Below are 15,000 nucleotides of genomic sequence, written 5' to 3' on the forward strand. Positions count from 1 at the left end.
GGAAGGAAGAGAGAGAGATAAGGGAGGAAGGAAGAGAGAGAGATAAGGGAGGAAGGAAGAGAGAGAGAGATAAGGGAGGAAGGAAGAGAGAGAGAGATAAGGGAGGAAGGAAGAGAGAGAGATAAGGGAGGAAGGAAGAGAGAGAGATAAGGGAGGAAGGAAGAGAGAGAGAGAGATAAGGGAGGAAGGAAGAGAGAGAGAGAGATAAGGGAGGAAGGGAGAGAGAGAGATAAGGGAGGAAGGAAGAGAGAGAGAGATAAGGGAGGGAGGAAGAGAGAGAGAGATAAGGGAGGAAGAGAGAGAGAGATAGGGAGGAAGAGAGAGAGAGATAAGGGAGGAAGAGAGAGATAAGGGAGGAAGAGAGAGAGATAAGGGAGGAAGAGAGAGATAAGGGAGGAAGAGAGAGAGATAAGGGAGGAAGAGAGAGAGAGAGAAGGGAGGAAGAGAGAGAGAGAGAGAAGGGAGGAAGAGAGAGAGAAGGGAGAGAAAATGGAGGAATGCAGAGAGAGAGAGGAAGAAGAGAGAGAGAAGGGAGGAATGCACAGAGAGAGAGAGAAGGGAGGAATGCAGAGAGAGAGAGGGAGAGAGAGAGGAGGGAGAGAGAGAGGAGGGAGGAATGCAGAGAGAGAGAGGGAGAGAGAGTGGAGGGAGGAATGCAGAGAGAGGGAGAGAGAGAGAGGAGGGAGGAATGCAGAGAGAGAGAGAGAGGGGGGGGAAGTAAAATAGTGAAAAAGTCATATAAGGGAGAGACTCAAGTAAGAAAAAAGAGCAAGAGAGAGGAAAGTAAGGAAGACAGATCAAGTCAAAGGAGAGACAAAATAAGATTCAAGTCAACGAAAGCGAGAGAGCAAGTAAGGAGGAGAGTTAAGTAAGTAATACAAAGAGAAGGAGACAAGTAAGATAGAGGGAGAGAGTATCACTTAAAAGAGAAGGGTCAACTGAAACAGGGAGAAAATGTTCAATAAAAAAAGAACCAGAAGGAAAGAAAGGTCTAGTAAGTAAAAAAAGGTCCGTGAAAACAAAACTTTGTATACATAACTTCCAGTATACAAATTCATTCTCATGATACATTTTTTCAGAATAATTTTATAAGGAAACTACCGCATTTCTATCCAATAAAAAAAAATATTTCAAAATACAACCGCTGAGATACAACGCACGGCTCTTTACAAACAGACTTTTCTTTCTCCAACTTTACAGCATGGCAAGAAGGAAGAAAAGAAAAAAAAAAGGAAGAAAACATATTCGGATGAAGTTTCCCTCTGAAATATATATATGTGATAAATTTCAAACAAGTAAAATATTTGTTTATTTTCCTAATATTATGTTGTGATTTGGTTTTCAAGCGTACTTGATGCGTATTGTATTTTAGTCAAATTAAATCAACGTTTCTATACGGAACTCACACCGTTGACGCTATTTCTCCAGCCGTTTTTTTATTGTTTGATTTTTTTTTTTTTAAAGTTGCAATAATTTTCACACAAACTTACCGATTTGTATTCGTGTTCCCCTTTTCCTATGCACAAGACCTGCAGTTGGTAGATCACAGAGTCAACACCCATTTGTTTACAGCCCTGCCATTCTACCATGCAACTGTTGATGGTGATTTCACTGACTTTGGGAGCTGGGCAGAAGCAAAACAAAAAGAAAACATGAAAAAAAAACAAAAAAAAAAAACGAAAAAACAAAAAAAACTGGCACACAAAAATTATACAAACTTAAATATGTGAAAACAAAAAAAAAAACTTTCTGCTTCGAAATATGACTATGTTATAAGATTTTAAAACCAAATGTTCACCTACAAAGAAGTAAAACAACAAAAAAAAAGACATTCATTACTGCATATTATTTACTATTTTTTCAGAAGGTTAGGCACAAGGTTAGTCGTGGTTTTGGGAACTCAACACAGTAGGATAAGTGCACTTAGACCTACAAAAAGCCCGAACAGCTTTATCAGCATTCCCTGGTAGTAACGACTAAAGCGAGAGAGAGAGAGAGGAATAAAAGAGAAAGAGAGGAATTAAGACAAAACGGAGGGGAATTAAAAGAGACAGAGAGAGGAATAAAAAAGAAAGGAATTAAAAGAGAAAATTTTAAAAATTCAGTAAAAAAAAAAAAAAAAGAAAAATAACTTGAGTAAAAAAAAAAGAAAAAATAACTTGAGTAAAAAAAAAAGAAAAAATAACTTGAGTAAAAAAAAAAGAAAAAATAACTTGAGTAAAAAAAAAAGAAAAAATAACTTGAGTAAAAAAAAAGAAAAAATAACTTGAGTAAAAAAAAAAGAAAAATAACTTGAGTAAAAAAAAAAGAAAAATAACTTGAGTAAAAAAAAAAGAAAAATAACTTGAGTAAAAAAAAAAGAAAAATAACTTGAGTAAAAAAAAAAGAAAAATAACTTGAGTAAAAAAAAAAGAAAAATAACTTGAGTAAAAAAAAAAGAAAAATAACTTGAGTAAAAAAAAAAAGAAAAATAACTTGAGTAAAAAAAAAGAAGAAAATTGAGTCTGATCTGTACCAGATGAGTAACCATTTGGAGGAAAAAAAAACCCAAAAAAACTAACGGTTGTTAAAATCATCTCCCCTTACGAGTGGCATGGAAAGGTCTGGTGCTTGAATAGGATTGGATGCCCCCCTCCACCCTCAGCATGTCACTGCCCCAATATACAGTCAGCTTATCAAGACAGCTAGTGAATTCTTTTTTTATTCTTATGGGTTTATCACTTAGCAAGGCCAAAATCCATTCAAGTATAGAGATTAATGAGATTGTCAATTGGATGATGAAACTGGTTAAACATGATTTCTGCATGTAGACACTTTTAATACTAATATTTCTTAAAAATATTGTTACATATTTCATTTAGCTCCCCACCTCAAAGGTAGTGGTGTGAATGAGGATCTCCAAAAACACGTCCTGGTAAATAGATAAGAACAAGTGAAAGTTTAGATTAGTTTATTTGCCACGCCTCACTCTAGACTTCCTGTGATGTCACTTCCTTCAAACACGTTAACATAATTTCTAGTGAGAATTTCCTCTTTCTACTAACAGCTAACAGCGGCCCCATATTACTACAATAAGAATGAAATACATTTTACCTTTAAGAGGAGGAGGTGGAGCTTTATTTGTGGAAAATTTGTAAATGTCAGAATATTCACCACAGCCTGCCTCATTGATGGCTAATATTCGAAAATCATAGGAGGTTAACTCTGACAGTTTTCCAACTTTGTGAACATGAGCAGCGCCAGAATAAACTTGCTGGAAACTGAAACAAAGTAAAAGAAAAAAAAAAGAAAAAGAAAAAACATTACACAAAAGGAATGATAAACAAAAACAAAAATTTAATGTTTTTGCAACAATAATAATAAAAAAAAAAATGTCCTCTCACTTTGAATGGCGATAAAACCTTTATTTATGAACATAGTGAAATGGAACGGCCTAAAATACAGAAGACAAATGTAATGGAAGAATCATGTCTGCAAAAGTTCAAATTGATAACCACTAATTGTCCAAACCATGCTGATAATGTACCAAGGAATTTGCAAATGTCACAAAACACATTAGAAATACATCTTTTGAGACATCCTGTATTAAATTAATTGTTGAATTTATAAAAATTGGTTTTTTCTCCCTAGGCACGAACAGATAATTCATGTGATGACAAGGTGGTCTCTCATTGATTGACCCAATCACGTAGTCGTAAAAGATCATAATTATAATGCTTTGTTATTTAAAGTGCTGCAAGTGTCCCGGATGCTGAAGTGGGCAACACCAATGAGACACTGATGAAATATGATTAAAAAGGTGTTTTCCCCCTGTTAGCTCATGCACATCCATCTGATCATAGCATGTTCTAGATGCCAAAGTCATACTAGATGAAAAGCGTTTAAAGCCCGTGACTTAAAGGACTGAGCTCTCATATTGGACAAATGACATACGATAACTAGGCCTGTGACCACAGAATATTCTTTTCAGACTCGAGTATATATCAGCTTATATTCCATGTTTTTATATAGAGTGATGTGATTCTTGGTTGATTAACCTGGTCTAACTGTGCCGGATATATACTCGGAAGTCAAAACAATGGAAAGAATATGCTGTTGTCATAGCCCTAATAATAACATCACAATAATCCCTCACTCATTAGTCCAAACCTGATCCGTGACATGTTTTGGCATATCAAAAGGGTATGACCACAAAGATTTTATTAATAACCATGTATGATAAGAACAACCAATCAAATGCCAGAAATTTCTTTGAATTTCCTCATTTATAGCTTTACATTTTGACACAAGAAGACAACTATGCTCTGCTAATGCTAACTAGATTCATTCTTTACCTGGAAAAGCTTCTCTGACTGGACTGATGCTGTCACCTTTTTTTTGAGTTTGGACGATGACATTTTCTATTGCAAGAATGGATTTACAATATCTCAGCAAGTTCCTATACAGCATGGGTTAATCATATTATTTGGATTCTTCGGACTACTGTTCTCATCTTAAGTGTTATTTACACAGCGTTTTGCTCGATAAGTCCCTAATACAAATGATTCAAATATCCAATTGTGAATTATTTAAGACTTGGCAGACAGAATGAAAACACGTTTTCATTCTGTCTGCCAAGTCTTAAATAATAGAATAGCAGGCGCTGTATGTACTCTCTGTTTATCCCTGCATTGTTTCCAGTCGTCTTGAATTTCTATTTGCAACTGGAATAAAACAGTGCCGAGTCGGGAGAGGCATGGTTGGAAATAGCGCAACTCTTGCCACAAAAAAAAAAACAAACAGAAAAGAAAATTATCACATATAAGTCACATCATCAGTGATGTTCATGGTCTTCATCAGCATCGATGGACAGTTTTTAAATGTATGAATAATTACAATAAACTCAATAGGATTTTAACTCTACGTTACTGATTTCAGAGACTATAAAGGTATCCATTAGGTCAAACGCACTTTAAATGTGGCAATTTAAATCATTAGTAAATATAATATAAGTATATGTAAAATAAATATTACATAACATTAGGAATTTATGCAATTCTGAATTTTAGAGAGGAGATGTGAATGTGTTATGTTGAATAATTAGACTATTATTCTCATCTTGAGTGTTATCAAACAAACGGTTCGAATTCTTGTAATGTAGAGCCAACCTTCTGTCTCCTTAGTACGAAAAGAAGCATGTTCTCAACACCTGAAGAAGGTCGCAGGTTGCAGCGACCGAAACGTTGTGCTAATAACATCCAAGATGAGAATAATAGTCCGATTAATCAACACAACACAAGCATTAAGAATTCATGTTTACTTAAATAACAGATTTCTTTTCATAACTAAAAGTTTTTTGTTTTTTTTTAACATTTTGAATTTTTGAGATGAGGATTAATTATTTGTATTATTAGAATTATTTGGACTACTGTTCTCATATTGAGTGTTATTTCCATAATGTTTTGGTCGATGTAACTTCCAACCTTCTCCAGGTATATCTTGTCAAACTCTGGAATCTGCACAAAATTTTGAATGGAACCCTTTATTTAATCCACAGGGGTTGCATGTTCTCGTTCCATCAGCCATGACTGGGTAGAAGTCTTAAGCAATTCGCATTTGTGTTTTAAGTGTTGCTCACACTAAGGATATAACCTTCAACCTCTAAAAAGTGTAACGTACAACTGAATTTTACAAAGTAATTTATCCACTATGCCACAGGTCGTTGCAAACAAGCTACACCTGAAGAAGGCCATCGACCAAAACATGAAAAATAACACTTCAGATTAAAACCACAGTCCAAAGAATCCAAATAAACCAAACTATTTTGCAATATCATTTTCTCAAATATTTTGTTATACAAATACTTTTTTGTAACATTTAAAAAAAAGTTTGTTTTACGTAAAAAAGATGTTTATAACATCATTCACAAATTTTCTAACTTAATCCAAATGATACTAGAATTTCTGACTTCTCACAAAACAGCATTGGTCCGAGTCAACATTCTCACAGAGAAATGATTCCAGAATTTTCTTCAAATGATTTTATTAATGACGTATTCAAAAAGGTCAACTTACTTTTTCTCATCCTTGCCCAACTCCAATTGGTAACTTATCAAGTCAGGGTTGCGTCCATCTCCCCATTTTAATTTAAGGCTGTTGTGAGCTGTACTGACACACTCTAGGCTTGGAGGTGGAGGTGGAAGAGATTTAGTGATCACCTTGATAGGTGCGCTAAAGGCACCGGGCCCAATGGCGTTTACTGCTTGGATTCGGATTCTGTCAAAAAATAAAAAATAAATAAATAAAAAATAAATAAAAAATTCAGATAAGTGGAATTTTTTTCTTTTCACATTTATTTAAAAAAAAACAAAAAAACTAGCAAGGTTATCTGACATTGCCCAGAGCAAAAGTGTAGCATAACTTCTATTCCTCTCTCTTTTCCTCTTCCTTCTTCACCCAGCCTATTCCTCTATCTGGACACACACACACACACCATTAGTTGGAATAAGGGAATAAACTCTGTGAAAAATCAGCATTACTTCCCTTTTATATAACATTAAAAAACTGTGTGTACATCATTACATTAAATGATATAAATGGCCAAATAATGAATCTATTTGTTCATTTTTTTATATTATACTCCGAGGTTACACCAATTAAAAAAAAAATGTCAAGTTTGTAGGTGTTTGTGTATTTTTACTTTTCAAGTTTTAGCTGAGCATACAGACATTTGTGTTTTATATAATCGATTAAAAAAAGAAAAATGTACCAAAATGTGAGCTTTTTGTCCGTTTGGTTGAATTCACTTTTATTTGCAACAAATAATACGTCATCATTCAATTAACACGACAAAAGGATAAATTAAGTTTTGATGGGTTTGTGTTATGACAATGCAACTATTTTGGGGATTATTTCAGGCTAACACTGAATACACATTGCATTGATTCATTAAACACTACTTGTTATTTAATCCATATCTTTAGAGGATGAGGATTCATACCTTTACTGGTCCTGGATATGACCTAAAACTATATACGATGGGGAGGCCCCACCTTGCGAGTCTTGGGGAGTGTGGAACCAGCCTTTAATTGCTATTGCTCCCAGGTCCACTCTGATCCGAAGTGGTAGTACCTGTTAGGGTCCCAACTATGGGTTAAATAGAATCCGACTTAAAAAACAAATATACTCCATTAAAAATCGTTCCTCAAAACTAGATTCGGCATTAAATAACCTGAAAAAGGTTGATATGCCGTAAAACAAAAACAACCAACCAACCATACCTTTACCCAACAGTATTACAGTGTAAGTGAATACAAAAGATGGAAATGGATTTGAAATCAACTTCAAGCCGATTCCATAATCTATATTTGTATCTATGAGATCGTTTAACGTTTGGTTTGCTTTATTTCCAAAACATCTTTGTTATTTGGTTCACCTCATTCACTCCATATCAATTTTTGTAGGTAATTAAATTCCAAGGCTTTTATTTTTAATTTTAACTATATAATCATAATTAAAAAATAAAATTCCCCCTCATTACATCCATTACATCACTTTTACATCCCATTATGAAGATTAAGATCAAGGTATAATCATACCTTATCCTTATATCTAGAATTCTTTTTCCAATCTTGATCCAAATACATAAAATTTTAATTATAGAAAATAGCTAAAATTTAAAACTAAATAGATTTTAGGAAGAAATCAAAATTCAAAGAATCCTGCTTAATGCAAATCTGAAAATTTCATTTTTAAAGTTTTAAAATACTCTAAATAAACTGGACTTTAGGGGACAGTTATTAATCAATGCATAATGCTGATTGTTAAAATTTCACAAAAATCAGAAGTATATGAATTTTCGCAAAGGGCTTCCAACCCCTTTGCATAAAACTAAATATAGCCTACATTACAATTCGTTAGATGCAGATGCTATTCAAAATTTATAAGGCTCAGTTAATTAGTTTACGAGCAAATTCTGTACATACAAAGTTCAGAAGGCAAGGTTTGAGAAAGTGCACTCTAAATGAGTAACTGGGAATACTAGGTGCTGTATATAAAACCTAGTTTTTGCGGCCTTGCAAGCCAAGCAATGGCTACCAATTTTCAACAAAAGTTCTGGGATATTCGTTATGATCTGCACTAACCCAATACTAACCAACGATTACAGATCAATTTCTGATTCTTAGTTTTAGATTTTTGTGTTTTTTTTCTTCTTCTTTGGTTCACTTATTCATAAATTTGCAAGAGTAATGATCAGATAGATACGCAATGTTGGTCAGATCTGACCCAACATATCAGCTCTGATACCTTGTTAGTGCGGCTGAATATACTCATGAACTCCCAATGATCAGTCAGCTACATTGATTTAGCCATATTGAGACGAGCAACTCTTCTAGATAATAGAATGCAAGGATCTTCAAGTGAAAGTGACATGACCTTAGAAAACATGGACTGAACTTTAAACCTTTATTCAATAGAAAGCAATCGTTATTTTACTGTTTTAAGACTTGCCCATTTCACCTGCTGATTTGAATGGGTTCAACCTATGAACTCGATGTAATCTCTACTAATAGAGTGATGTTCAGTTGTCCGGTAAATCTATGATGATCCATTTAAAGATTCACAGGCCTGTATGCAACTGAGCATACAATGCACATTGTACACCCCTCTAATTTTGTTCAATGCAATACATCTCTTCTGCAATATTCAGCATCGTCGTTGTCACTTTTTAAGAATATCAGTAACTAAGATTTAAAAGAAAAAAAAGAAAAGATTTTCTGATTTTGATAGCATGCCAAATCATAGCAGGTTCAGACAGTGTGAAGGATAGCCAGCTTACATCTTGGGAGATTCAGGCAGAGAACAAGTTGTGAAATTAATAAACAAAGCAGAACTCCAAGAGGTGTGGGGTGAGATTCCAGCATATTTCATTCATGACTCAAAACGTCGAAGGGGTTGAGATGCTATTTATGCCAGGTCTTCCCATACTGTTATTTCAATATTAATCTTTTTACTCCATTCCCCTTGTAGCAATGCAGCATGAAGATCAAGTGATTGTCAAATGAAATTATTAAAATTATAGAAAACTAAGAAAGTACCTGTGCCAAGATGGGTAAAAACAATTTATTGAACAAACAATTTTGCACCAATTTTATGTCCCCTTACAAAGACTAAAATCAAGATATAATCAGATCAAACCTTTCACCTAGAATCCTCATTCTAATTTTGATCAAAATTCATTACATGGTTTTTGTTTTTACTCTAGAAAGCATTTAAAATTTAAAGCTTACGGGTTTAAAAAACGAAATTGAAATTAGGAAAATCTTGCTTAATTGGTGTCTAGTCATCATTAGGGCTGTGACAACAACATATTCTTTTCATTATTTTGACTCATAAGTATATATCCGTCAATATCTTATGTTTCTATATAGACTGATGTGGTTCTCGATTGATTGACTGTGTCTTACTATATCGGATATATACTTGAGAGTCAAAAGAATGAAAAAAATATTCTGCTGTCACAGCCCTAGTCATTATACATGAAATTCAATGCAAATCTGAAATATTTGAATTTTCAAATGAGAGTTTGTGCCCATATTATATCTTTTAAAAATAAAGAGTTTAAAATACTCTGAAGAAACTGAAACTTGGGGAATTATATATTAATTGATGTATAATACCTAGTGTTAAAGTTTCATGAAGTACTTCCACACGCACACACATGCATGCATAAGACACATTACCAAGGCTTATGCCTCACAACTGTGTTCAAAAATTCATAATTACTTAGTTTATGAGCGAATCCTATACATACATGTATATAAACATATCTAACTTCATCTAGTGATAAGTCGTATCACTTTCAATAACCTCCACTCATTAAAATGAAAATAAAAAGAAAAAACTGATTTTACTTACATGGCATTCACTGTGAAACTGCTTGACTTTATTTTTAAAAGAAATCATTTAACAATGCTGTTTCAAAAATTTTTTAAATAAAAATTTTTTAATTTAAAAATGGTTATTATGGTATTATTTGGTCAAAAAATTATTCATCGACCCAAATTATTATAAAAATATAATTTTGTTATGGTAATGTTTTACTCTTTGCTTATAAAATTACATATAACACAATCACGTTACCACACTGGTTCTTGCTAGATCACCGAAGCCAAGCAACAATGAGCCTGGCCAGTATTTGATAGGTGACCATTTGGGAAGGCTAGGCGCTGTATGTATCGTCAGACATTTCCAGGTTGATATCTGGGGGGCTCGTTTAACTCACTGGGGGAGCAAAATTTTCGCCCCAAAACTGATTAAAAAACTTGTTGCATGTCTAAATACCCTTTATGTAAAATTTCAAATTTTTAGATAAAAAATTGGCTGAATAATTTGGTAGAGACCGCAAAATTTAAAGTGTTTAGACCCAAAATTGGTGGAGGAGTTTGATAGAGTTTTCAAAGGCCAAATCGTTGAACTTTGACCCCTTGACAGCCAAATTTCTGGCCGAAAACTGATTAAAAAGATTTTCCTAAATCTCAATACTTCTCATGTCAAATCTCAAGTCTGTAGACTGAAAATTGACAGAGTAGTTTGGTAGGGAAACGTACACGCACAGACAGATAATTTCACTTTTATAGATATATAGACCAGTGATGAGATGATTCCAATATTTTCCCTATTCTGATAGAATTACCAATTTTATTCTAAATCTCAGATGCCGATCTTGTTTCTTTTAAAATCTCTGAATATTTAGTTAGAGTTGTTTTTTGTTTTTTGTTTTAATATTTGTATTATCCTAAAAGTACATGTAATATGAGCATACAATTACTGATTATCTTCTAAATAACCGATTCCAACACAATTACCGATTTTGATCCTTTTAAAATCTTTGAATATTTAGCAATACATATTTTTCTTTTACAATTTAGATTGTAATGTAATATGTGCATATATTTTGTAAACGTAAATATGTACTTGCCGTTGCATAGATCTATAGATATAGTTTTTTTGATTGTTGAAATCAATAAATAATTATCGGTTCATCATTAGTACTAGCACTGGAAAATTAAGTTAAAAAAAAAAAAAAAAAAAAAATTAAAGGAATCGAGCCAGAGACACCATGGAAATCCAGTGCGCTAAATGTAGAAGTACTAAGATGAGAACAAATTTTTCTGATTCCCCAGATTCAAGATTTCAATTAATCGTCCCAACACTAATATAAACCAAGATGAATTCTATTTATAGTAAGTATACATCCTGGCAAATTAAACACGATAGTATTTCTGCATTTAACGCACTGAATTTCTGTAAATGTTGACTTTGGCTTGACTGGCAGCTGACGTAAACTATTGGAATATGCTGAGCGCTGCTCAAGTTGATCAGCCAATGAAAAAGTGATAACAAATGCAATTAGCCAATAAAAATCAAAGATGACTTTAGAAATTGAAAGAAAAAAATTAGTCTTTAATCATGTACAAATTTAAAAAGTTCAACCCTATGTCCTTTAAGTTTCCTCCTCATGAAAAAATAGCAAACATTTTCACATTAAAAAACAAAACCTTTTTTGCAATTTTTCTTGAAAATAAAGATTCGAATTTTTTTTCTAACAATAGATATTAAAATTTACAAAAAAAAATTTCAAATTTTTCCTTAAAATTTGCTTAAAAAATGTTTTTATTTTAAAAAAAATCAAAACAAATATTCATGAAACTTATGGTAGGTTATTATATTTTATTTTATTACATTTCAATTTTTTTTTTTTTTTTGTAATGAGTATCCGATAAACGTTATTTTTTTTTCTAGTGTTTTTAAATTTAATTGGTGCTTGGCATATCTCGGTGGCTTACATCAGCTGCCGGTAGAACAGAAACAACATCATGGAAATCCAGTGCGCTAAATGTAGACGTACCAAGATGAAAAAGAGAGAGTGGAAAGTTGAGTGTGAGAGAGAAGAGGGGGTATTTTCTTACCTGTATGCTGTGTCTGGTGAAAGGTTGATAATTCTGTATTCTGAGGCAGAACTGATGTTAATCGGTGACTTGTCTCCAATGTCAATATTGTAGGAGATGATTTCACTGCCATTACTATGGGGCTCATCCCATTTCAACAAGACATCTGTGGCAGTAGAGTGGACCCGGTAGTGTACCACGGCAGCAGGACTAGAAGGAGGTGTCTGGCACTGACACACTGGACTATATGGACTTGGTCCAGCACTGTTTATTGCCTGGTTAGAAATAGAACAATTTAGTTTTGAGATTTATTTTTTGGATGTGGATTAATCAGTTGGATTATTCAGACTATTATTCTCACCATGGATAGTATATTCATGTTTCAGCCAAAAATTGACACTTCTTCCATGGTCATAGCTGATGGAATGAAAACACTCTACCCTGGTTTCATTAAAAAAAAAAAAAAAGCAGGCGTTTATCCATACCGCTCACCTCATGAAAAAACAATAAAGAAAAATCTTTGAGGTATGTGTGTGATGGAAAGAAAATACTATACACTAAAAATCACGTAAATTGATCAAGTAGTTTTATTTTTATAGAGAAAATCTTTTTTTTTTTTTTTAAAGTGAATGTGTTTTTCCAATTCTCTACTCCTCATGGTAAGAATGGTTTTCCAAAAATTAGCATGATTTGAATTATCTGGAATTATCTTCATTGTCCTGTGAAATGGCACCAGAAGATTCAATAGCCATTTAGCCATAAAATTTTATTTCTTTTTTAAAATATTACTTGATCAATTTAATTGATTTTTGGTACACAATAGTTTCTTTCTGTTACGGCTGCAGATTAGATTGTTATTCTTTTTATTTTGAATATTTTTGTTTTTTTACATGAAGGTGGGAGATATGGACTTGCACCAAAGAAAGGATTCCAAAAGCCGTCTAACACATGTCATGTTAGACTGATGTTAAATCGATGATGACGATGACAATGATGACAATGATGCTCAGCTCGAAATTTAGTACAGGTTCCCGAGTGTGGTGTAAAAATTCCCATGTTCAGATAAAAGATTCTGAAGTTCGAATACCCTTAGAGAAGGCCAGAGACTACCTTTTTCACAATTCACTATTGTATGAATATATACTTCATAATCACGTTTGATACACCGGTTCCTGTCAGATCACCAAAGTTAAGCAACGGTGAGCCTGGCCAGTACCAGATGAGTGACCATTCGGGACTTCCAGGCGCAGTATGTGCTCTCTGCACTATTTCCAGTTGTCCTGGACTTCTCCTTGCCAAGCAGTGCTAATTCAAGAGAGGTGTGGTTGGAGATTGCACACCCCTTGCCATACAATTATATGTGCAGCTGCACCTACTGGGAGTCTCCTTTGTCTTTCGAGACTGAACGGAGGCATCGGATGTATGAATATTCTCACTGTATTTCTCAACAATTTTTTGTCTTCTCTGCTGCTTACTAATTCAATCATTAATCATGCCTTCAAGATGTTTTTGGTCGACCTCTCTTCATATCAGTTGGAGTTAGAAATTCTTTCAGCATAATATACATACTAGGGTATCTTCATGCAATCTCATGACATGCTGCACAAAATTTAAATAGAAGTAACATCAGCTGAAACGTTGGAAATATAACAACCAAGATGAGAATAATAATCGAGATAATTCAGTTATACTTTATAGAAACAATAAAAATATTTAATAATATTGACTGGAATATTTTTCATTGAGTGTGAATGTCTGTTTGTATGTCCAGCTGAAACTTGAAAATATGCAACAAACATCCACAAAGTTGGTAAATTAAAAAAAAAATTTTTTTTTCATTAAATTGGCTTAATCCCGAATATATAATGTCTTTGTGTAATGTTTTTCAGTTATTTCCCTTACACTGACTCAAGATTTGTGTGCATACATGTTCAGAGACAGGAATAGGCTAGACAAAAAAGAAAAAGGGGCGAGAGACAGAGAAAGAGAGGAGAGAGAGAGAGGAATAGCAATACTGGGTAGTCTTGCTAATCTAAAATAAAAGTAAAATAGAACCTTTCTTTTCCTATACAAAATAACTAGTTGAAATACACATCCTTGGATGGGTTTAAACTGCTAAAAATTGGAGAAGTTTAACAAGCGTAAGAAAAGATCCCCAAAACAATCAAAAACATATTGCTATTTTAAAAAAAACTTTTGTTCACCCCCAAACAAGGCATACTGTCACTAAAGGGGCTACTTTGATTTGAAGGCTAGATTATTAGAGGGGCGATTTGAGTGTCTGTGTGTGGGGGTGTAAAGATGTTTGTTTACATTACATTTAAATATCTGCATGTTAATACAGTTGAGAAATCAAGAAGCAGGGAGGGCATTCCAAAGACAAGCTGTTCAAGAAAAGAAGCCATAAGAGTTGAAAGTCATCTAGTCTCCTGTGAACTTTTACAATGAAAAGGTGAGATTTTGTTAATAGTCAGGCAAGTTGGAGGTATTTACGTTGGAGTAGAGGGTGGTATATGTGCAGCAAGTTCATCAGGGCACATTCTGTGTAAAACAAGTACAAGGATTCAATATTGAAACAAAACAAACGAACGTGAAATAGTGATTACACAAATGAAATTATAGGTCACCCTTACTAAATCATTGGATACAAGAATCTAATCAAGTTCAAAATAGAACCAGTATATGATCTGTATATTCCAATTATATATACAATGAGATTATTGATATTTGTAGATACACTCTTCTAGAGGTTGAAGGTTCAATTCTCAGTGCAAACTATACTAAAAATACAATTGCAAATTACTCAAGACTTCTACTTGGCCACAGTTGATGAAACTAGAGGATGGCTACTCTCAGGGATTAAAGAAAGTGTTCTATTCAAAATTCCATGCAGATTCCCGAGTTTGACAGAAAGATTTCAGAGTTCAACAAGATACATCTGAAACAGGTCAAATGTTTCATTGGATGAAACGTTTGAGAATAATAGAGATAAGAAAAATAGTCCAAATAATACAAAAGGAATCCTATGTCCTGCGTTCAGCCCAAAACACCATATTCCTGTTTTTTTCTAA

The 15,000-nt window shown here is 33.5% G+C and overlaps 1 protein-coding gene across 15 annotated transcripts in view; it reads right to left on the reverse strand.

The window, feature by feature from the left end:
- LOC145287875 (fibronectin type-III domain-containing protein 3a-like) overlaps positions 1-15,000 on the reverse strand; it is a 791,938-nt gene that overhangs the window by 3,328 nt on the left and 773,610 nt on the right. For all 15 annotated transcript variants that reach the window (XM_080135773.1, XM_080135781.1, XM_080135779.1 and 12 more), the window contains 4 exons: positions 11,951-12,204; positions 6,054-6,254; positions 3,094-3,260; positions 1,491-1,624 (listed from right to left, as the gene is read on the reverse strand). In XM_080135773.1, coding sequence (XP_079991899.1) covers positions 1,491-1,624; positions 3,094-3,260; positions 6,054-6,254; positions 11,951-12,204 — 756 coding nt within the window. The remainder of the gene's footprint in view (positions 1-1,490; positions 1,625-3,093; positions 3,261-6,053; positions 6,255-11,950; positions 12,205-15,000) is intronic.

The sequence above is a fragment of the Euprymna scolopes genome, chromosome 11, assembly GCF_053919585.1.
Source record: "Euprymna scolopes isolate OS-2025 chromosome 11, ASM5391958v1, whole genome shotgun sequence".
Classification (NCBI taxonomy): domain Eukaryota; kingdom Metazoa; phylum Mollusca; class Cephalopoda; order Sepiida; family Sepiolidae; genus Euprymna; species Euprymna scolopes.